At 43.3% G+C, this 22,698-nt stretch overlaps 2 protein-coding genes across 3 annotated transcripts in view; one reads left to right on the forward strand and one right to left on the reverse strand.

Annotated features, from left to right (window-relative positions):
• Positions 1-3,671, forward strand: part of arhgdig (Rho GDP dissociation inhibitor (GDI) gamma) — a 53,604-nt gene extending 49,933 nt beyond the window's left edge. The window contains exon 7 of the mRNA XM_080009613.1: positions 3,647-3,671. The gene's annotated coding sequence lies outside the window, so the exon portion shown is untranslated. The remainder of the gene's footprint in view (positions 1-3,646) is intronic.
• eci1 (enoyl-CoA delta isomerase 1) overlaps positions 1-22,049 on the reverse strand; it is a 50,802-nt gene extending 28,753 nt beyond the window's left edge. The window contains exons 1-7 of one of the 2 annotated variants that reach the window (XR_013844400.1): positions 21,941-22,049; positions 18,429-18,554; positions 17,438-17,565; positions 14,217-14,363; positions 12,150-12,271; positions 10,199-10,377; positions 8,796-9,025 (exon numbers count right to left, since the gene is read on the reverse strand). Coding sequence is in view for 1 of the 2 variants with exons in the window: in XM_080009611.1 (XP_079865737.1) it covers positions 8,859-9,025; positions 10,199-10,377; positions 12,150-12,271; positions 14,217-14,363; positions 17,438-17,565; positions 18,429-18,554; positions 21,941-21,989 (918 nt within the window). In the remaining variant the exon portion in view is untranslated. Of the gene's footprint in view, positions 1-8,738; positions 9,026-10,198; positions 10,378-12,149; positions 12,272-14,216; positions 14,364-17,437; positions 17,566-18,428; positions 18,555-21,940 lie in introns of those variants that run through there. The other variant, XM_080009611.1, reaches the window with a different exon arrangement.
• Between the last annotated feature and the right edge of the window lie 649 nt (positions 22,050-22,698).

Raw genomic sequence — 22,698 nt, forward strand, 5'->3', positions numbered from 1 at the left:
CGTCCACAGGACAGAAGCATCAAAAAGCAGTTCTTGATGATTAAAAATGATTAAAGAGTGGCATTGCAGGTTGAGATTGTAGAACTCCACTTGCAGACTAACTCCGTCTTAGATGCAATGGCATACAAATATTTTTCCTTGAACTCCTGAGACAAGGGAATCTGCCAGTAGCCCTTGGTTAAATCCAGGGTTGTGAAAAATGAGCCGTACCTAACCGGTCGAGAAGTTCATCGACCCGGGGCATCGGGTAGGCGTCAAACTTTGACACCCTGTTCACCCTTTGGTAGTCTACGTAGAAGCGCACCGACCCATTGGGCTTACAGATCAGCACGATAATAAAATAATGATAATAATAATAATAATAATAATAATAATAATAATAACTGGGATTTATATAGAGCCTTTCACAAACCCAAGGACACTTTACAACGGAAAAACAAAAAAACAAAAAAAAAAACAAAAAAACAAGACAGGGTAGATAAATCGAAAAAGATAAATAACAGAAAAGGAAACCAAAAACGGTCAGGGGCAGTAGGCCTCGTTGAAGAGGTCAGTTTTGAGCAGATTTTTGAAGGTGGCCGGGGATGTAGCATTTTGAATGTCAGTAGCGAGAGAGTTCCAGAGAGTGGGGACTGCCACACTGAAGGCTCTGTAGCCTCGAGCTTCGTAGCCTCGTGCGGGGGGTGGAGAGCAGACCCGTGTCCGAGGACCGCAGCTTCCGGGACGGGGCGTGGTGGAGGAGGGCAGTGGAGGGGTGGAGGAGGTCAGTTAGGTACTGCGGGGTGAGAGCATGGAGGGATTTGTAGGGTAATAGTAGGGTTTTATAGGAGATACGGGATTTGACAGGCAACCAGTGGAGATGGATGAGAGTCTGGGTGATGTGCTGCCAGGGCTTGGTGCGGGTGAGAACTCTAGCAGCAGAGTTTTGAACGTACTGGAGCCTGTCCAGGACTTTGCTTGGAACCCCAGACATGACTCCATTGCAGTAGTCAGACAGCAGGTGATGAAAGCGTAGATTAATGTTTCTGCCACAGATTCTGACAGTGATGGGCGGAGTTTGGAGATGTTCTTGAGGTGGAAGAAAGCAGGTTTGGTTACTGATTTGATGTGTGAGTGGAATGAAAGGGATGAATCGAAGATGACACCTAGGTTGCATACTTCGGGGGATGGGAAAATAGAGCAGCCATCAACAACCAGGACGAGATCTCCAACTTTCCTGAGCAGTGCCTTGGGAGCCACAACCATGAGTTTGGTTTTGTTATTGTTGAGTTTGAGCATGTTTGATGACATCCAGTCTTTTATGTCGTGGAGGCAGTTGAGAAGAGACTGAGGGGGGAGGCGGGAGGATGGTTTTGTGCTGAGGTATAGCTGGGTGTCATCTGCGTAGGTATGGAAGCATAGACCGTGAGGGCGTATGATCTGACCAAGGGGGAGCATGTAGAAGAAGCATGGTGAAGAGGAGGGGGCCAAGCACGGAGCCTTGAGGCACGCCTTGGTCGACTGGGCCAGGGGAGGAGCAGGAGTCTCCGATAGAGACATACTGCTTCCTGTCGGTGAGATAGGATTGGAACCAGGAGTGCTGTACCGCAGAGGCCAAGGTATCTGGATAGACAGTTGAGCAGGATAGTGCTGGAGACTGTGTCAAAGGCAGCTGAGAGGTCAAGGAGGATGAGGATACTGATGAAGTCTGCGTCAGCAGCGATGAGGAGGTCGTTGGTGATTTTAATGAGGGCGGTCTCCGTGCTGTGGTGAGTTCTGAATCTGGATTAAAGGGGTTCGTGAAGCTCATGGTTGGACATGTGCTGTTGGAGTTGGGCGGCTACAGCTCGTTCCAGGATTTTGCTTAGGAACGGAAGGTTGGAGATCGGGCGGTATTGGTTGGGGTTGTCCGCGTCGAGACCAGGCTTCTTTATGATTGGTGTGATTGAGGCCATTTTGAAGCTGGTGGGAACCGTGCCGGATTTCAAGGAAGCGTTAATGATGGCCACCATGACAGGGGAGAGGGAGGGTAGGCAGCCTTGACCAGGGCTGTGGGCATGGGGTCCAGAGAGCAGGTGGAGTCCTTGGCCTTGGTGACCAGAATAGTGATTTGCGGCGTGTCCACAGGAGAGAAGGAGGAGAGACAGCACTGGGACTGCAACACCCTGTGGTTGGGGTGTGTGTGGGAGGGCAGGCGATTGGAGATGCTGATAGATGGTGTCCACTTCGGCATGAAAAAACTCCTGGAACATGGAGCAGCGGTCAGAGGGGTCGGGGATTGAGGGGGATCAGGGGGGCGGAGCAGCCGGTTTATGGTGGAGAACAGCATTCTGGGGTGGTTTTTCTGATGCCAATGAGGATGGAGTAATATTGGATCTTGTTCTGGAGAGAGCTTCTTTGTAGGAGATCACATGCTGTTTGAAGGCCTCAAGGTGGAAAGTGAGGCCAGATCTCTTGTATAGCCTTTCCAGCTGACCGCCGCTGGCCTTCATGGTGCAGAGTTCAGAGGTGTGTACCAGGGGGCAGGGCGAGTGAAGGAGATGGTTTTGAGGGAGGCAAGAGAACTGAGGATGAGGGTAGAGTTGTAATGGGCAACCAGGCCATCCACCGTGGTGTCAGGGGGATCTAGGGCCAGGTGGGTCGTGTACTCAATGACTTAAGGTTCCTGAACATGATTGTGCGTTTAATGCATTGCTTGGGCAGGGGGAGAGGAACAGTGAACAGAAACAGCCAGGTCGAGGCACTGAAGATGGGAGGGAGAAGTGCCAGTAGTGCACACAAGATCAAGCGTGTGGCCTTTGGCCTGGGTGGGACCTTGAACGTGCTGTGTAATGTTAAAACAGTCCAACAATGGGACTAGACCAGTCACTCGTGGACTCCGCTATCACACCCATGTCCAGCATGGCCCCTAATTCCGCCTACACAATCGCAGGAGATACGGCCGAGAGCGCACTTCACCCCAAGGGTCGTTTCCACATGGTGGTGTATGATGGACGTGAGGCCTGGCAGGGAGTAGAAAACATTAGAGAAGCAAACCTTAAGTACAACCACGTCAACCCTCTGAGACTGAGAGAGATGGTCACTTAACAGGGCCACGGTATGATCGGCTGCTTTTTGAACCGCCGGCCCCAACTCATGCCGCTCACTGACCGCCGTGACCAGAGAGATTTTAACTTGTGAGAATTACAATTACTTTTCCACATTCATTTAAATGAGCGATGGAATTTTAACTACTTAAATTCCATTTTCTGATTTGATTGTTGATATCATAAATTCCATTTTGATATCAATCATTACAATTAATTTCTTAATATAAAAAATGGATATAGATGTTGCATTTGAACAAGTTCAAATTATATTTAGATTGGAACGCTTGGAGGGCATTTTGAAAGGTACTATTATTCCTACCACTACTTCCCGCTACCTAACTTCCTACAACTAACTTCCAACAATTCTGATTCTGATATTGTGGAGAGAAAAAATCTTAAAGTCAATAAGTAGTCGAGTAACAATTTGACCTGATACATTCTTACGCTCACTCGAGTTCACTGAAGTTCAATTAATTTCAAAGTGACTTAAGCGAAAGCACCATTATTTTAAGACGGTTGCTTCTCAACATTATGAAAATTCCACTGATTTGATCTTCTCTAATTTCACAAATTTACAGGAATGTCATCACAGTGGTTCTTCCGGGGTCAGGAACTTCAACAATCGTCATTTGTGAAAGCGATCACATCACTCAGACGCTCCTCTAACCTCACCTCCAGTCTGATGCCCCCCATCACCAAATTCACACACACACACACACACACACACACACACACACACACACACACACACACACACACACACACACACACACACACACACACACACACACACACACACACACACACACACACACACACACACACACACACACACACGCTGCAGGTAAATAAAAGCCTGACTTGACTGCTCTGGCAGTGCTCAGGCTATTTTTCTGTTAACCCTCCCCACCCACCACCAAGACTCTGATCCCAAAAAGTGCACCCTTACTCAAAGGAGGGGGATAGATTTACAGGAACAGGGAGATATGCACCACTTCTGCACCTGCTTTTGTAACACACAACAGTCATTCAAGGTAAGCTGAATGGACTCCAAAATGATTATGAAGTTGGTTGACAACTTTTCAACAAGTCTTTCAAGCCTTTTGTTTTCCTCTGGGGGAAAAAAAAAAATTATATATACACACACACACAGTATATGTATATATACACACACAGTATATATATATCCTTTATTTATCCAGGTAAAGGAATATAAATACTCAAAGGTTTACTCAACATATGGGACTTGTAGACTCAAAGACTCTTCTTAAGTTTCTCAGTCTCTTTTTAAACAAAAGGAGAAAGTCTACTCGGCACGAGACCTTGTTTGTTTTGTTAGACTTGGAAAGCTCTTGAAAGTTGTGGAACCATAATCTAAAGCCAGCATCGGAGGTAGTGAGTAATGCAACCTTATCATCTACATCCAAAACATTACACTTAAAATAATATATTTCTCACCGATACACTGGGTCAGCTCCACAAGAGGAGTAACAGGATAGTGTGCCTAGAGTCACAAGACTCTCCTGTTGGAGTAATATTTAACTGAGCATACCAATACTGCAAGTGCCTCTGCATAATAAATGTGCTTCATGCTCACTCAGGCGAAATAGTGAGCATTCACAGTAAAAGCTAGACCGTGTCCAGTTATGTTTGCTCCCATTAACTCCCACAGAAGAGAATAAGAAAAAGGCTAAAGTAATCTAAATGAGCTGACTGAATATTAAACTCCGCGATTGAAGGCACTCCAAAATCAGAAACATTGGCAATTTCATACTGTACCTATACTGTAGCTGACCCTTCACTCTCGCGTCATCATGTTGTCACCTTGTGATCTGATGGTTAGGAGGACATATGGTTTTAACAGGTCCATCCATTCTGCACTGTTCAGGATGATAAACAGCTATTACACATAATCTAGAGAGGGGTCAAAATCCTTGCACCTGTAAACCTCCCCACAGCTGAAATACTGTCCTAAATGAATGGCCAGGAGATGCCAAAACTGTTAAAATTGTATTAATGCTCTTATTATATTGTACAAATATGGACAAATACTTACTGTATACAGTATACTATATTGTAAATTGTCTATTAAAAGGGGTACAAACTCTAAATGGACTCCATTTATATAGGACATTTCTAGCATCTCATAATTAGACACACAAAAAAAAATGTCAGCTGCTTTAGCAGACTACTGCTACCTCCATCCCTTACCCAAATCCTGAGTTCTTCTAACATATACTTTGATGCCATAATTTAGACTCAAGAGTCATGTGTTGAGTAACACAAATCTTACACACCTCTAACCTAATTTACCTTTTCTCCCTCTAGTATGCATTCCCTCCGTACCTTGGTTATGCTGTTGGCCCTGCTGCAGCTGGGAAGTTCTCTGTATTGGGGGTTTTCAACATCAAAACCTTTGGGGACAAAAAAGCCTCCAACACTACCCTGATGGACATAATTAGCACGGTATGGTACCTTACAAGTTTTCTTTTGGGATCTGCATCTATCAAAACAAAAAAAGTAATTCATTAATGTGAGTTAATCAGTGCTGCTATTTTGTTTCTGGGACCTTTGCTAGATTGTCCATCGCTATGATGTAGTTCTCATCCAGGAGGTCAGAGACAGTGACCTGTCTGCCAACAAAAAACTCCCATGTTAACAAGTAAGAGTGTTAGGCCCACGGCCTCCCAGCACCACTAGATGCCGCTCTTGCCTTATCTGCAGCTCCCCCCTTGAGCCAATTCCACACACCTGGGATCAATTACCTGCACCACTCCACACAGTATTTAGTCTCCAGCTTCCCAGTCATTCTTTGCCAGACTGTCAACTAGCTTACCCGAGTTGTACAGCTAGTGGCTTCATTCCTAGTTCTTAGTGCTTGTTTCAAGTCTCTAGTCTATGTCTCTTTGTTTCGTATTCCCCTTACCTGCTTGTCTCCTCTCGTCAACCCAGTCTGTCCGTCCATCTCCAGCCAGCCCGGTTTACCGGCTTGTCCCCGCTCGTTGACCAAGGCTGTCCGTCCTTCTCCATCCAGCCCGGTTCCCCATCTCTCCACCCGGATCCTGGACCCCTCCTCCCGGTCATCATCATCCCTGCCAAGCCCTGCTCCATCCCTACCTGACCGGGTCCCCCAGGCCAGCTCCACTGTGTGGGCTAATAAACATCCTTTGTCTGCCTCCCGTCTCCCCGTGTCGTGCGTTTGGGTCTCTCCTAGCCCTGGTCGTGACAGTATGGTCTGGCCAAGAAAAGATGGACCCAGCCGACATAGAGGGGCCCCGTGAGTCTCTCCTACGATCTGTTCACCCGCGAAATGAGGAGTCTTCGACCACCCAGTTTGCGGCAAGGAGGCTCCGAAGAAAGACTCAGAAGACTCCTCTCCCTCCGCCAGGATCCCCGTAGCGTCGCCTCCCTCGTCGTCGAGTTCTGGACACTAGCCGCAGAAAGCGGCTGGAATGACGCGAGCCCTACAGGACGTGTTTCAGCGCCCCCTGAACGACGAGTTTCGGGTCGAGTTGGCGCGGCGGGATGAGCCCACGGACCTGGACCAACTGGTGGAGACCGCTTTCTGCCTGGACAACCGACTACAGGAGCGCCGGCACGAGAGGGAGGTGGCGAGACTCCAGCCCGTGCCGCCCGCCTGGGCGGCCACACCCCGGTCTCCAGCGCCCACTACTCTTGGGCGCCTCAGAAGTCCCCCGACTCTCTCCGATGCCGAGCCCAGGCAACTCGGTCGCTCCCGGATCTCCCCCGAGGAGCGAGCCCGCCGCATACAGACCGGCGCCTGTCTGTATTGTGGCCGGCTGGGACACCTCCGAGCCACCTGCCGGTCCGGCTGGGAGTCGGCGACTCCTCGCTAGGGTTACGTTCCTGTGGCTCCAGCTCCAACCCTCTCTCCCATCCTCTGCTCCCAGCTACCATCTCGTGGGGGGGTATAACACTTTCTTCCTCCGCTCTCATAGATTCTGGGGCGGATGCAAGTTTTCTCGACCTGGGACTAACATGCCAGCTAGGGCTGACACCCGTCGCTGTACTGGTGCTCGGGTAGCGTGAGCGCCTGGAGCACACACAGCCATGCCCACTGCCTCTGCTTGGCCTCAACCCCACCGCCGGGGGACCCCAAGAGCCCTGACCTGTCCTTGGTTCCTTTACAATATCTGGACCTGTCCCCTGTCTTCAGCAAGCAGGGTGCGCTATCCCTACCACCTCATCGCCCCTACGACTGCGCAATCAACCTCCTGCCAGGCGCCCCCCTCCCCTGCAGTCTGCTGTATTATGTCTCCTGTCCCAAACAGGAGGGCACTCTGCAACTCTCTCGCTGCCGGGATCTTTCGCCCCTCGTTGTCTCCGCTGGGCACAGGGTTCTTCTTTGTCGCAAAGAAGGACAAGACCCTCCGTCCCTGCATCGACTTCAGGGGACTCAACAACATCACAGTCAAGAAGAAGTACCCCTTACCCCTGATGGTCTCAGTCTTTGTCCCCATCCGGGGTGCCACCCACTTCTCCAAACTCGACCTCCGCAACGCCTACCACCTGGTCCGCATCCGTGAAGGGGACAAATGGAAGACCGCATTCAACACCTCGCTCGGACACTTCGAGTATCTGGTAATGCCTTTTGGTCTGTCAAATGCCCCAGCGGTCTTCCAGGCCCTAATTAACGATGTCCTCCGGGACATGCACAAGTCGTTTGTCTTTGTGTACCTAGAATCCCTCTCCGACCACGTAAAGCACGTACACCTGGTGCTGCAGCGACTCCTGGAGAACTGTCTCTTCGTTAAGGCCGAGAAGTGTGTCGTCCATGTTCCGTCCATTTCCTTCCTAGGATTCATCATTGGCCGAGGGAGGCTTGAGATGGACCCCAAGAAGGTGGCCGACGCCAACCTCCAGTTCGTGGTAGAGGTGGACGCTTCGGACATGGGGGTAGGAGTGGTACTGTCTCAGCATTCTCCAACCGATGGTAAGCTCCACCCTGTGCCTCTCTCCCCCGCAGGCTCACCGCACCCGAGCGCAATTATGACGTGGGCAACCGGGAACTCCTGGCCGTCAAACTAGCCCTGGAGGAGTGGCGCCACTGGCTTGAGGTAGCAATCCACCGCTTCGTAATCTGGACCATAAGAACCTGGACTATATCTGGACAGCGAAGCGGCTCAACTCCCGGCAGGCCAGTGGGCATTGTTCTTTGGCCAGTTAAACTTCTCTCTATCCTACCACCCAGGCACTAAGAATACCAAACCTGACGCCCTGTCCCGTGTGTTCGCGCAAGAAGAGAAGACAGGGGATCCAGAACCCATCCTTCCACCCCTGTGCCTTGCCGCCACGCTCACCTGGGAGATCCGAGTCCCTTGTCACCCAAGCGCAGGAACACCAGCCTGACCCAGGTACCGGACCCCCTAACCGCCTGTTTGTCCCTGACTCCGGCCTCCTCCGCCCGTTACCCATCCCGACTCGTCCTTGGTCCCACATCGCCCTGGACTTTGTCACTGGTCTCCCACCATCCCGGGGCAACACTACCATCCTCACGGTGGACCGCTTTTCTAAGGCGGCCCACTTCCTCGCCCTGCCGAAACTACCATCGGCAAGGGAGACCGGACCCGCTGGTGGCCGAGGTGTTCCACCGTGTTCCACCGTGAGTTTATGGAATTCTGGATGGATAGGTTTTCTGAAAACACTCACTTGTTTACACACTTTATTCATGTCGATATAATGTACATCACTTCATCAAACACTTACATAGTGCATCTTTCAGTATAGTTGCAAAGCCCCAAGCCTCGCACGCGTGTGTGCATGTGTTGTTTAGGTCTTCCTTTTCTTCAGCATTTCCAGGTACATTTGCAGCGACTTCTGGATGGAGTCTTTTGTGATGAAATTAACAAAGTTTTTAACATCACCGTCCCTGGCAGATAGCAGCTTGTCAAGGGTAGGCTTCCTCATCATGGACTTGCTGATCTGCCTGGCATGGTCTGTGAATACCAACCAGCAAAACATTATATAGAGGTAATATAAATTACTATGATTTCTAGCTAATTATTGGTGGTACTGTGATATTCCTTGTCAGACTACCTTAAAATTCTCAACTGCATTAAACCCACTAGCTGTGGGGCAGGGGCATCGTTAAGCTGAAGCCCCAAATGTTTTGAGTCTCACACTTTTCACATGAGTATTTTCTTTGTTTTTCTGCACACCAGCTGCTTTTAATATAACTGTTGCAGAGGGGGCTGCACAGATGCTTCTTGGGATCCAAGCCTTAACTTTTGCACAGTAATGTGTGTGTATATGTGTACACACACACACACACACACACACACGTATGTGTATATATGTATGTATGTATGAACTTGAAAAATGTACTTACTGAAGTGTAACTCAAGGTAATACTTGTGGAATGTTATTTATTTTATTTATTTATTTATTTATATATATATATATATATATATATATATATATATATATATATATATATATATATATATATATATATATATATATATATATATATATATATATATATATATATATATATATAGGCAGACGAAGATGACTGGAAGTAGATCTGCATGATTTGAGTCAAGTGATTCACATGCTTTGTTATTTTAGGCATGGGTTTATGTTATATATATTTTTTTAGAAAACCAATACATAGGCTAGATAAGACATTGGATTAAAAACATGTTCCCCCTTAAAATAACCTTGTTTATTTTCATTGAATAAGCGTGCATTTATATTTTTAGTAAAACAATACATTGACAATCATAGTGGCATGTCATGATAAACCTCACAGTGATGGTGGCAATTAATAAATAAAAAATAGCGTATAATGATTCTTAATTCCAAAAGTGCTGATCAGTCAGGAATGGGTGTGGTTTTAAATATTAATAGCTATTTACAGTCTATGTGGGCTAAAACGCACAAAAAGCCTAATTGTCCCTTACAATAATTCACAACGTTTACAATTGGGTAGGTAAACTCATTAAAAAATGCAATTATAAAGATCAGTGTATATGATGGTCGCATTAGAATGTGCCAGAGGCCACCAAGCTTTTAAGCCCTGGTATACCCAGAGGATATACTACCTGAGGAGAGCCACGGATGCTTGCTAATGTTAGAAACAGGCAGAACAGAACTGCATCTCATACCTGGAATAGCCAGCCACTTGGCCATGGTCTTTGTTGCCTTGGTAAGAACCTGGTCTTCCGGCACCAGTTGGTCCACCAGTCCAATCTTCAGGGCCTCCGGTGTAGTGTAGAGCAGGCCCAGCTCCAACGCTATCTCTGTATTACGATGGCCCACTGTATTCACCATGGTGTCCTTAAACCTGCAGATTCCATTAAAATGTTCTCTGAGTTATGAGACATAAGCCCCTTCCCCTTGCACTGAAAGCCAAAAATCCACTGGCTATGTTCCATACAGGCGTAATGTGGGAACAGGAGCCAGTGTCGATGTTACGTAAAAGTTGTTCTGTAAAATTCCAACCTCAAGGTACGGCTGTGTTGTGAATAGAAGCAGTAACATTGCCAGGACAAGCACGTGAAGGTTTACATTTACATTTACATTTACATTCAGTCATTTAGCAGACACTTTTATACAAAGCGACTTACAAGGGAGAATAACATTCAAGCTACATTGCGACAGATTAGTGTAACAACAACATTAGTGTAACAATATATACAAAGTTCCTTGCTTTAAGTGTTTTACGTCCGCCTGATGAAAGATGCTTTCACATGGACCGAGCAAAACAATCACAAGACTCTGTTGATGACATACAGTATCTGAATCCACAACTTATTTACATTCTTTTGATGTTCTTTTAAATATATTGAATGCATGCTTCTGATTCAAGTAGATCATGAAAAAAACAGTACTTGTCTCGCAAACTTACGGAATATTACATTTCATCACAAGAACATTGAGTTAGGGTTATTGCGTCCGAGGACGGTTCCCTCCCATGACAGACAGAGCCGTTTCTGTCCCCGTCCATCAGCGGAGGGAACCGAGTCCGCCTGGGAGAGGCAGGGAGATGGAAACCTAAGTGCTGGTCTCTGAGAGCCAGAAAAACAACGAAACCGATCAGATTCTATGTCTCTTGCTGACAGAATGTCCAAATGATGCATCTACACTGGAACCGACTGTCCGTTGCCCCATATATTCCGGCATTGTCATGGCATGTGTGAAAAGACGGAATTGATCCAGAATGTAGCTGCGTGTTTGAATAGTGAAAATCACTAGCACCTAAATTAAAAAGTTAGGTGCACCAGTGTGACCATATTTCACAATTTAGTAATGAATATTTTATATATTTTAAGATTTTATTGAAACATTGACATCTTGAATGTTGTTTTCATTTAAGATCATGGGCCAAAGTTCCTTGCTTTAAGTGTTTTACAGGACACATAAAAAGCAAAGTTATATTTGTCTCGCTTTGTTTTTAAATCCACGACTCAAAACCATGACACGATCTGAACCGTGTGTTTGGTGATCCCTTGTACCCTTACTGGTAAGTATTTAAAAAAATAAGGTAATAGGATATTAGATGTAATTTTCAAGAAAGTTACAGGTGTTACTTGTTGCAGGATCCACAATAAAGTTTACGTTATTAGTTTGTTAGTTAAATGTCTGTAAGATGAATTCCATCTTATCAGCACTCTTAAATAACGGGAGACTGAAACAAACCAGTTCTGGAGTGGGCTGTGGGGAACAGCAGCTCATTTGTATTTAAAGGTACAAACACAGAAACAGCATGCTGAGAAAAGGACTGAAACCAAGGGGTATAGAGGCATGCAAGAATGGCTAGAATGCATAATCTGAGTGGTATTTTCAGCAGAAAAAACCCCAGAGACCTATAATTACTTGTTGAAAAGAAGTATAATATGTGACCTTTCAGGTTTTGACATTTGCCCCATTGGACTGCATTTAAGCACAGTGAGAAGCTGCAGCAGAGTGGTAACTTTCTCAATTATATAGCCTTCAGAATGATTGTGCTATGAACAGTTAGAAATGACAGGAACCAATCATTTAATAAGGTTTGGGTTGAAAAATAGCGAACCTATCCTTTCAGAATCAGTTGGTGCGGTAGCAACTATTCATTACCAAAAAGGTGCCGTGATGCCAAGTTGTGTCTCGTTGAGGCCTATGCTGTAGCGCAGGTTTTCAGCCATAATCCTGTAGTCACACGATATGGCAATCAAACAGCCACCTGCAGGACTGGAGCCCTGTGGAACAAGGTGTAGAAAGAGAGAGGGGAGGGGGCTTTTTAATATTTACAAGTTATTTAATGATGAATGATGCCTTAACAATTACATTTTTAAAAAGATAAAATCACTCTTGTTATACCAATCATTAGTAATTAAAAAAAAAAAAAAAAAAAAAGACGGTAGCTGATAGATCGTGCTCAAGCTGGCTTTACTAGGGATGCGCCAATCCGATACTGGCCAAAATCACTGCATCGGATATTGGGGGGAAAAAATGTATAATCCGATCCATTAGCCTAAACTATCACGTAAGCAGCAGAGATCTTAATGCTGCGCTTCCGTGTCAACCTGGTGAAGCCCGATCACTGATCAACCTCAAACGCTACAACAACTTGCCACCAAAATAAATTCTAAACATAAAGAAAGATGGGAAATTTTGAAAGTCACTCACTCCATAGATACCATGACAGGGATGCAATTCAAAGTGCCTTACATCAAAAAGATAAAAAGGAAAGAGCATAGAAAAATAAAGAAATGTAAAAAATATAAAAGACATAAAAAGTCTGTGTTTTATGTGATGGTATTTTGGTAAAATAAATAACATTTGCTTATACTAATGATTATGCCCATAAAAAACAACAAATATTAAAACATATTATTGATATTTCTGACAAAGATATAGCATTTAAATGGAAATTCTACATTGAACTTGTTTAACTGCAGTGGAAGTGGCAGATTTCATACCTCCCGTGTTTCAGTTTCCAGAAGACCATAAGCTGAATGAGAAGATAGGTACTCTGACTCTGCATAACTGATACCCTGATACCCCACTGCGCCAAAAATCTGGTAACACCCGCTAACATCCGGCATTTGTCATCAGTGGGAAAGGTAAAACCTGGGTTTCAGTCCCTGGTCAAATGACCATGCAATAGACAGGTTTCTATCGGCTCCACATCCGATCGTCTCTGATGTAAACAGGACACCCGGGTAGACAAGTCAATTTTGGCCCCTTTACCGGCACGATGCCTCACACGTTGAAGTTCCAGATGCTGGTACATAAATAAACAAGAATATCTGTGTATCATACAATCATATCATATCAAATTTTAAATCCAAAGTCAAAATCAGAAGTTAATGACTTTTTTCCTGCATGGTAAACCATAAAATGTTTTGAGTGTGGGGATTGCTCCGTGGGGAGCACAGCGGAGAACAACACATTTGCTGCTGGGCTCTGCCGCCGAAGAACCGGTGCGCGTAGAAGCAGCATGGAGTATCCATGCTGCTTCTACTGTAGTGTTGGGTCGTTCACAAACAACCAGATTCTTTTGAACAGGTCAAAATACTTTTTCTTCCAAGTTTTACAGTTTCATGTCATTTGTTGAAGTTGCTGTCTCCTTTACAGTTTTGTTCCCAATCACACTAGAACCATGACACAGCCCTTTTCCGATGTATTTGTGACGTTGAACGTGACACACCAGAAAGAAATGGCATATCTCCTGGCAATGGGAAAGGTATCAATCGCCTATTTTTCAATCACCAAAATAACTGGGTCCCCTAATTTTGGTATAAAAAAAAGTAGTAATGTTGTGGGCTATGTATTTCTTCCTTTAGGGCAATAGAATATTTGGTTCAAAGTTTGAGCATGATGTCTTTTAGATGGCTAGGTTGGGATAGGTGAAACAAAGTGCATCCAGACAAATGTATTATTAACAGCTTAGTTGTTTAAGAGAAGGATAAAGATCGGTATCGGATTGGTATCAGGGATCGAAGATGAAAACATGGTATTGAGCCAACCCTAGGCTTTACACCCTAAACAGTCCTCACAGTGCTTGCAGAAAACAGTGATATAAACAAATATATTATGAGGTTCCTCCACCTTGAGAATCGACAGGACACCAGGAGTCTAGCGAGCACTCATCACAGATCTCATCACGCTCCTAGAATAGCTCAAAATCGGGATACTCACATTGATTGCGGCTATGGTGACCATGTTGGAGCCATAGAGTTTGAGCCACATCTCCTGCACAGCTTTCCAGAACTCGCCACAGCGTTCTGGACTCTTCCCATACATCTCCATGATGTCCAGCCCTGCCGAAAAGATCTTGGGCAGGGACTAGATGGAAAGAGACACACACAGAGACAGGTTAATTAAAGGGATTGGGGTTCACTATTTTGCAACTCAGGCCTTCTATCTGATGCTCAATATTTCTGGAGTAATTACATTGAATTTCTGCAAACCATTTGAAGTCCATATTCAATCCAGGCCTCATTAAAATGTAGTTTTTCATCAATTAAGATCAAAGACCAAGATCAAACTTCCTCAAGTGTCGCAACAGCAGAAAACAGTGTAAGTCAAGAAAGGGATATGAAGTATGATGGAGATAAAAAACAAAATATGAAAATTTTTATCCACAGAGTTAACATGGAGTAGCACTATCCCAACTACTAGCATTAGTGAGCCCAATGTGGGCAAATGGCAGTTACGCCAAGTGAGAAGAATCATAATTTATTGATCTCAAAGGTGCAATGCAACACACACACACACACACACACACACACACACACACACACACACACACACACACACACACACACACACACACACACACACACACACACACACACACACACACACGAACCGCTCGGTACATCCCCTATGGTTCTATATGCACACGTGAACTGCGGTATTACAATACCCTGGTAGAAGTCTACCGAAGATGTTGGTGCAGTGTACGGGCGCGGCGTGCCATGTGCTGCTTCTCTATTCTTTGTGTGAGGTCTATTTAAAAAAAACAAAAAACTTTTCAATAAGAACACTAGATAAAACTAGGTAGAAATGCTTTTGTAAAGAGTGCCATCAATCAAGGTATCTAGTGGGAAAATAACCCCCTGCGATGGCCACGTCCCTCTTTATTACGGACTTCTCTTCAGACACTCGCACTAGTGTTGGGTCGTTCACGAACGATTTGATTCTTTTGAAAGGCTTTTTGTTGGAATGAACGGAACAGAGTCTCGCTGCCGTTCTTTTTTTGGTCAAGTTTTACAGTTTCATGTTGTGTTGTTTGTTTAAGATGCCGTCTCCTGCCACTGGCAAATGTTTCCACCCTATGTAAGAGATAGCCTATAGCCTGCCCTGGCTGAAAAGGAGCGCACTCACTGTCATGTTGGTTCACAAAGTGAAGGCACACATGCACTGGTCTGGCTGTGAGGTTTTATTTCATTAAGTCATTATTTATTATTAAGTTACTATTATTATTTATGTGTGAAGAATACTGTTTAAACCTCTTCTACACAAAAATAACTAACTATAATACCGGTTTTATTTTCTATTGTGAAACGTTTTCAAAATATTATATACAGGTACTCGTCACTGAACGACCTACCTGTTTAACGACTGTTCAGACTTAAGACCAACTCTCTGCCCAGTCAGTATTGTGCGCTGCGTACAATACCGAGGCATGCGGCGTCTCAGCATCAAGCATCTCATGGCGCATCACCGTTCTTAGTCTCGTTCCCGCAGTCTGCCAGTATTCACTAGACTAGTGTTCGCAATCGCCCCCCCCACCACCACCAAGAAATAACACGGGTCCTTGCCAATTTGCTTAATGACCTGGCCCGAGGAACAGAACTCAGTCGTTAAGTGAGGAGTACCTTTTTATAAAAAAATATTAATGGAAATTAATATTTTAATTATCCACTATCCTGGACACCTTCCCTCCAATCAGATGAACTTATGCCAATTATTACAACCCACCAATGAACTTTAACCCCCCGTCCCCAGTCATACACACAATGCATTACTCTAGTTATTAATGGCAGACTATTATAAAAATATTTTTTACACCTTTTAACTTAAAAAAATAAATAAAATAAAATGTAAATAAATAAATAAAATTACAAAATAAATAAATGACCAAATAAATAAATATATGTATATATCTGACTTACGAGTTTAATTCGTTCCGTGACAGAGCTCGTAATTCAGTCTGCTCGTATTTTCCCCATTGAAATTAATTGAAATGCCGTAATCCGTTCCAGCCCCACAAAAACGACCCCAATTTTTTTTTGTTACGTGTTTTTAAATAAGAAAATGTATTTATAAATAACAAATATTGTATAAAAAAAGAATAAAACATAATAAAAGAGAATGTAAAGAAATAAACTGGTTTTATAAAGTGTATTTACCTTGGAGATCAGACGACTTGGACTAACGAAAGATGCTGGCGGAGGTGGAGGGTGGAGGAGATAGGCGGAGGAGGTTGGAGGAGTTAGTTTTGTGCTTTTTCGGTCGTTTTGTTTGTTGCTACACTTTATTGCTGAACTAAATTGTAACAATTTTTTTTTTTTCCACTTCACTTTCACTTCAAAAAAGTTGCCAATTCCATCACACGCAAACCTTGCTCATGTTTTTCTATGATTTCATGCTTTAATTCAATCGACATAATCCTCTTCTTCTCAGCACTTACTTTCTTAGGACCCATGGCTAGAACACTTTTTTTGGGGCAAAACAACTGCAGAAAACGCAAAAGAGATGCTTTCACGGTCAGGTAACCACGTGAAGTGAAGGAGTGAGACGCGGGATGCTGGCCGGATTCGCTCGCCACGCCAACTAGCGGTGGCGTACCTGAAGCTTGCGGAACGAACTCAGAAAACTTGTATGTTAGTGCACTCGTAAATCAAGGTACCAGTGTGTGTGTGTGTGTGTGTGTGTGTGTGTGTGTGTGTGTGTGTGTGTGTGTGTGTGTATATATATATATATATATATATATATATATATAATTATTATTATTTTATAAAGATACCGATACCGTAGCGTGGCCCCAAAACAGTGATACATACCGAACCATGAGCCCACTGTACCATTGCATCACTTACACGAAAAGTAAATATAAATGGAAAAGTAGAGAGAGGAGAGAGAATTTTGTCCTCTGTGTTTCTTCCATCCTAGCTGTCCTTCCCCCAGGGGCAGACAGGAGCAGTGGGCAGCCCTGCTGCGTAGTACATGTTTTTAATTGGGGTCCTTTTTCATGTTGGAGGAGAACCATGCAAGTATGACCCAGTGTCCCCAGGCAGTAATCGAACCCAGGACCTTTTTGGTTGAGATGAGTTAATTGTCAATCCCCTGGGCAATCATCACCCTTGTACTGCTGCATGAACAGGTGACTATTCCAGAAGCCCACAACATACCGAGGTGAGGATCAGTCCTCTGCAGCTCTTGTCCATTTCTAGCTTCTCCAGGGTGATGTTGAACTCTGTGAGGAATTCTAAACTCATGCTGTTGACTGGAGGACTCTGCATCTGCATCACCGCCACACCTGGAAGCACAACACATGAATAAGCAGGAAAGAGCACTTTATATATTGACGGTATCCAATGTTTTGTTGGTCATACTATGGAATGAGTAATTGCTTGTGTTTAGTGAATAATACATAAGAACTTAAAAAAAAAATTGCATACTAAATCGCAATATTGGTCAAACAAAAAACGCAATTTGATTACTTTCCCAAATCATTGAGCCCTAGCAGCTATATTTTGATACTCTGAAAATATTGCATATGGTGGAAAATATTGCGATATTATCGAATAATGGCCCAAGCCTAGTTGCTGCTGTCAACTGCTGCAAACTCCACCTCATGTCGATTTAAGATGTTTTATCATGTTACTAGTATTGAATGAACTAGTTTTCGTACCACCTCTTGATATTTTGGCTGAGCAGAGCTTGCATTCCGTTGGATTTTTATCTTCTTTGTTTACCTTGAAGTACCTCCAAACAGCTGACATTTTCTTTCTTTCGCTTGCGGTACAATCAGTCATGACAATTGAATTGTATTTTTTGTTCTATAAGAGTATATCATAATACTGTAATAATACATGTCTCCCTTTTTGCAGAAAAGTGAGAAGAACTAGGCATCTCAGAACCGCACTGCTCCAATTTCCGTCAGGGGCATTAATAAAGCACACAAAAAAATGACCCCCAGCTCATCACCATTCCATGTATACATGCATGGAAGAGACATGTCCAGTGACTACCCTCAATGATACATTGGAATTAAAAATACTTTAAATCAATTTAGATAATTATCTGTATATAACAGCCAAGTTATTTCATAAAAGAGATAAGGTGAGTAAGAACATTGAAGCCATTTGCTGAAATTACTATTATATGCATAAAACTTACCGGTGCTACTGTTAAGGTCTACTTTAATCTTGGACGAGGTGCAGTTGCTCCTCTGCTGGGAGTGCAGGCATGGAGACACACACACTCTGCCATGTGGACTGGACAAGGCCAACCGAGACACAAGACCTGGGAAAACACCATCAGAAATGTCATTTTCTGGACATATACACATGCATTTTAGCAGTACATAAGCATGACTAAAATAAACATATGCAAGTTGACTGACAGGAGTTATGACCAATGACCAATAGATGACCCTACATACTGTAGGCATGGAAGGACATGAAAATTTCATGGCACAGAAACGTAATGGAATCCAGAGTTTCCGCGATCAACATGTCCTGGAAGATTCCAATTTCCCGGACAAATGGTAGAGATTCCGGTCAAATATTATCTTTGTTTATTGAGCTTAAAAACAATTGATAAGCAGGCTATATAGAGAATGACATCATCAAGGCATGTAGATGTATAATATTTTTTATTGAATATAAAGAAAATAAGTCCCGCCAGTAAACACCATTTTAAAAATAAATAAAAATTATGATTACTACTTGAAATCAAATAAATTCTGTTAGTGAACAATAAATAACAAGTGCAGTCGCTTTAATTACCATTTCACTAAAATAAAATTTTGATCAAATCAAAAACAAAATATATATGGCAAGTCGGTAAATGAATCAAATTCATCAGGACGGACCGTCTATATATTTTTCACAATGGATATTTACCATCTGCTTCAGGTCGGAACTTAAATATCCCCCAAAAAAAAGCCCAACTATGGATGTATGTGTCCCAACAATACATTATCTTACTTTCTCCTCAAAGTTCTAGAAGCTGCGGCTCCGTTTCCACTCCGTGTGTCCACGGGGGAGGGCTTAGTTCTTTATCGACAAACGTGATCGGTTAGAGGTAAAGCTTTCAGATCATCCAAACTGATTGACTTCCCGTTGCAACTTGCAGAGCGCGGAAATTAATTTTTTTTATCGAAACGATCCAACCAGCACTAATTCAAATTGTGCTTGGAGGATTTTCAACGGACGTTATGACTGGAGAGATTTAGATATGTCAGACTTCAACAGATATTCCCGGTCAAAAACTGGCAATTACTGAATAACAGAAACGCTGATGGAATCACTTTACCTTACATTTTGTTAAGAAACAAATATATTTGTTGCATCATAGGACACATATTTTTGTGAACATCCTTATTAGTGAAAAACAAACAAGACAGATTCAGACTCTCACCAACACCCAGCAGGTAATCACAATGGGAGAAAAAAATGCATTAATAAAAATAATCTACCCATCATCCTAACCCTACGTCATACTCGAACAAGGACACCAGAAACAAACCTTGACCTTTGCCCATGATAATAAAATAATTTCACACTAAATAGAACGTACAGCCTGCAGTTATGTGTAAAATTGTATGTATCAAGGCACTGTAGCCGCCTACTTATTGGTTTCTATGTAGGACTAGTATGGGTCCTGAGGTATTGGCAATGTATTGACTGGCATTGCATGAGCCTTTTCCCAATTGTATTTATTGCATTACATTAACTGTATTGACATTGGTTTTGGATATTGCAGTGATTTAGTTTTATTGACATTGGTCAAGTCCTGAAGAATGATTATGCAATTCATTAATTTTCTTGAAAGTTTTCCTGGTCTGGGTCATGGAGCCAGCAGGCTTAGCAGAGCGAATCAGATGTGCTTTTCCTCAGCAACTTCCCATCCCATCCCAGACGAATCTGTCAGGTCTCCAATCTACGTTTTGTCATGAAAACACACTAGAGAAGTGCCACCATGGAAACCATGTGCGGGACTCGCCGGTGTCTGCAAGTTGCTCGGCAAGCTGTCGGATGTCGTGAGCAGTCCACACTATGATTTTCCTCACATCTGGGGATTAGCTCGGTGATCTCCAAAAACCTGTCGGCGAGTTGAAAATCAGGCCAGAATCAGGTAGTCTGAACTCGGCATTATGAGGCAGCTTGTGTTCAAACATGGTGCATGTCCATAGGTATTCAACAGTACACAGTATGATATCAAACCGTTGGGAACGCGATATCACTACGGTATCACTGTAGAAGTCCACCAGACGCGTTGGCCGAGTCAAATGCTGTTTCTTATTGCATGCACTGCTGCTGCTCCACCAGCCACGTCAGTCATGCAGGGTCCGCGTGGAGCCGTGCAGCTGTTGTCTATTTCTGCGCGAGAGGTCTATATTTTTTTTTTCCCCCAAGTGCGCACAGCCACGCAGCTTTGTCATAGAACCACAAGATAAAACTACATAGAAATGTTTCTGTGCAAGAGTGCAGTCAATCAGGTGTCCAGTTGGAAAATTAAACCCCGGGATGGCCGTGTCCCTCTTTATTACAAACTCCTCCTTCTCCTTCTCTTTTGTAGGAATAAAGGGAACCGAGTCTCGCTGGGTGATGAACAGCTCTTTTTTTTTTGTCAAGTTTAACAGTTTTATTTGGAGCTATCCTGGCTGAACTTAAATATTAATTTCTGCCAATTATATATATATGTAGGCAGAAACTAATATTTTAAAATTGAAATATTAATGCTAATTAAAACTCAGGAAGATGTTTTGCCCAACTAAAAAAATGTTTATTCTTGAGCGTGGACATACAAGTTAGTTCTAGGTTACTGCGCTGTATTGCTGTGCTGTTCGGTGTTACTGTATTGCTGTGTCGTACTGTTGTATACTGTACTGTATATCTCCACACACACTTTATTCACATACACTTTACTGCACATATCTGTATATACAAATAGCCCATCCCATATGCATGACTCTATTCCCTTTACTTATATTTCGTACCCCCACTCTGAATTACCTTTTGGAGTCTTATTTGATTTTATTTTTATTTTATATTATTCTATTCATTAACTGCATTACGTTTTAGGAATCAGTTAGTTTCAGTTAATTACCTAGGTAGAAATTAGGTTAGCAATTATGTTCGGTTTAGAACTTATTGTGCCTAATCTCCCGGTGCGTTGCAAAGACATTTCACTGCACATACCTATGAACGTATGTACAGTATACTGTATGTATGTGACAAATACATACCTATGAAAGTATGTACAGTATACTGTATGTATGTGACAAATACATACCTATGAACGTACGTACAGTATACTGTATGTATGTGACAAATACATACCTATGAACGTATGTACAGTATACTGTATGTATGTGACGAATACATACCTATGAACGTATGTACAGTATACTGTATGTATGTGACAAATACATACCTATGAACGTATGTACAGTATACTGTATGTATGTGACAAATACATACCTATGAACGTATGTACAGTATACTGTATGTATGTGACGAATAAACCTCTTGAACCGATCAAAGCACGGTGACCTTTGTCCCACTTTCCGAGACCTAAACGTCAGGACAAAGCGGCCCGCGCTGGCCGCGATTTACCACAGTACAAACAATATTCAGTAAAACGCAGGGGCTGGAATTCCTTCTGACATTTGTTTGGTGTACCTGAGAAGCCACAGTTGGATATACTCCTCAACAGGCTGGACGTGGCCATGTCGTCGTCGTCGTCGCCGCAGTCTCTTCCTCTTTCAAATATTATCCAGCCCTCCGAAAAGCTAGAGGGCGCAGCAGTCCACTGAGATGGACCAATTGTACTCTAAACTAGGGAGTCATTTATTATTATTTTGTTGTTAACTACTAGTTATTATTATTATTATTATTATTATTATTATTATTATTATTATTATTATTATTTATATATAGGATATCATTATAAAGCCTTGAGCCTGTGAGGTACATTTAACAATTAAGAATAAATAAATAATATGGGGTATTGCACACATATATTGATGTGTGTGTGTTGTACAGGTACTCCTCACTTAACAACCGAAGTTATTTTCCGAGACCAGGCCGTTAAGCGATAGGTAGATAGGCGATACCTGTGTTATTTCGCGATTGCGATTGCGAACGCTAGTGTGGTGAATACTGCGGTGTTCTTTTCTTTGTATAGATGGCATGTGGCTTGGATTCTTTTGTTGGTTTTGATTTTCATGGCAGTTCTTTAGCAAGCAAATGGAGGGAATGCTAGTTTGAATGTGCACAGTGAGATTCTAAGCCACGAATGTCCAGAGTTCTTTGTGTGTATGTCTTTTATATAGTGTTAGCTCCTCCATGGGGGATGAGCAGTGTGCCTCCTGGAACTTGCAGGGCAAGTTCCAGTTTTCTGGGCGAGCTCCAGACTGGTTTACCAGTTTCAATCGACA

This window comes from Zeus faber (genome assembly GCF_960531495.2).
Source record: "Zeus faber genome assembly, chromosome: 11".
Classification (NCBI taxonomy): Eukaryota; Metazoa; Chordata; class Actinopteri; order Zeiformes; family Zeidae; genus Zeus; species Zeus faber.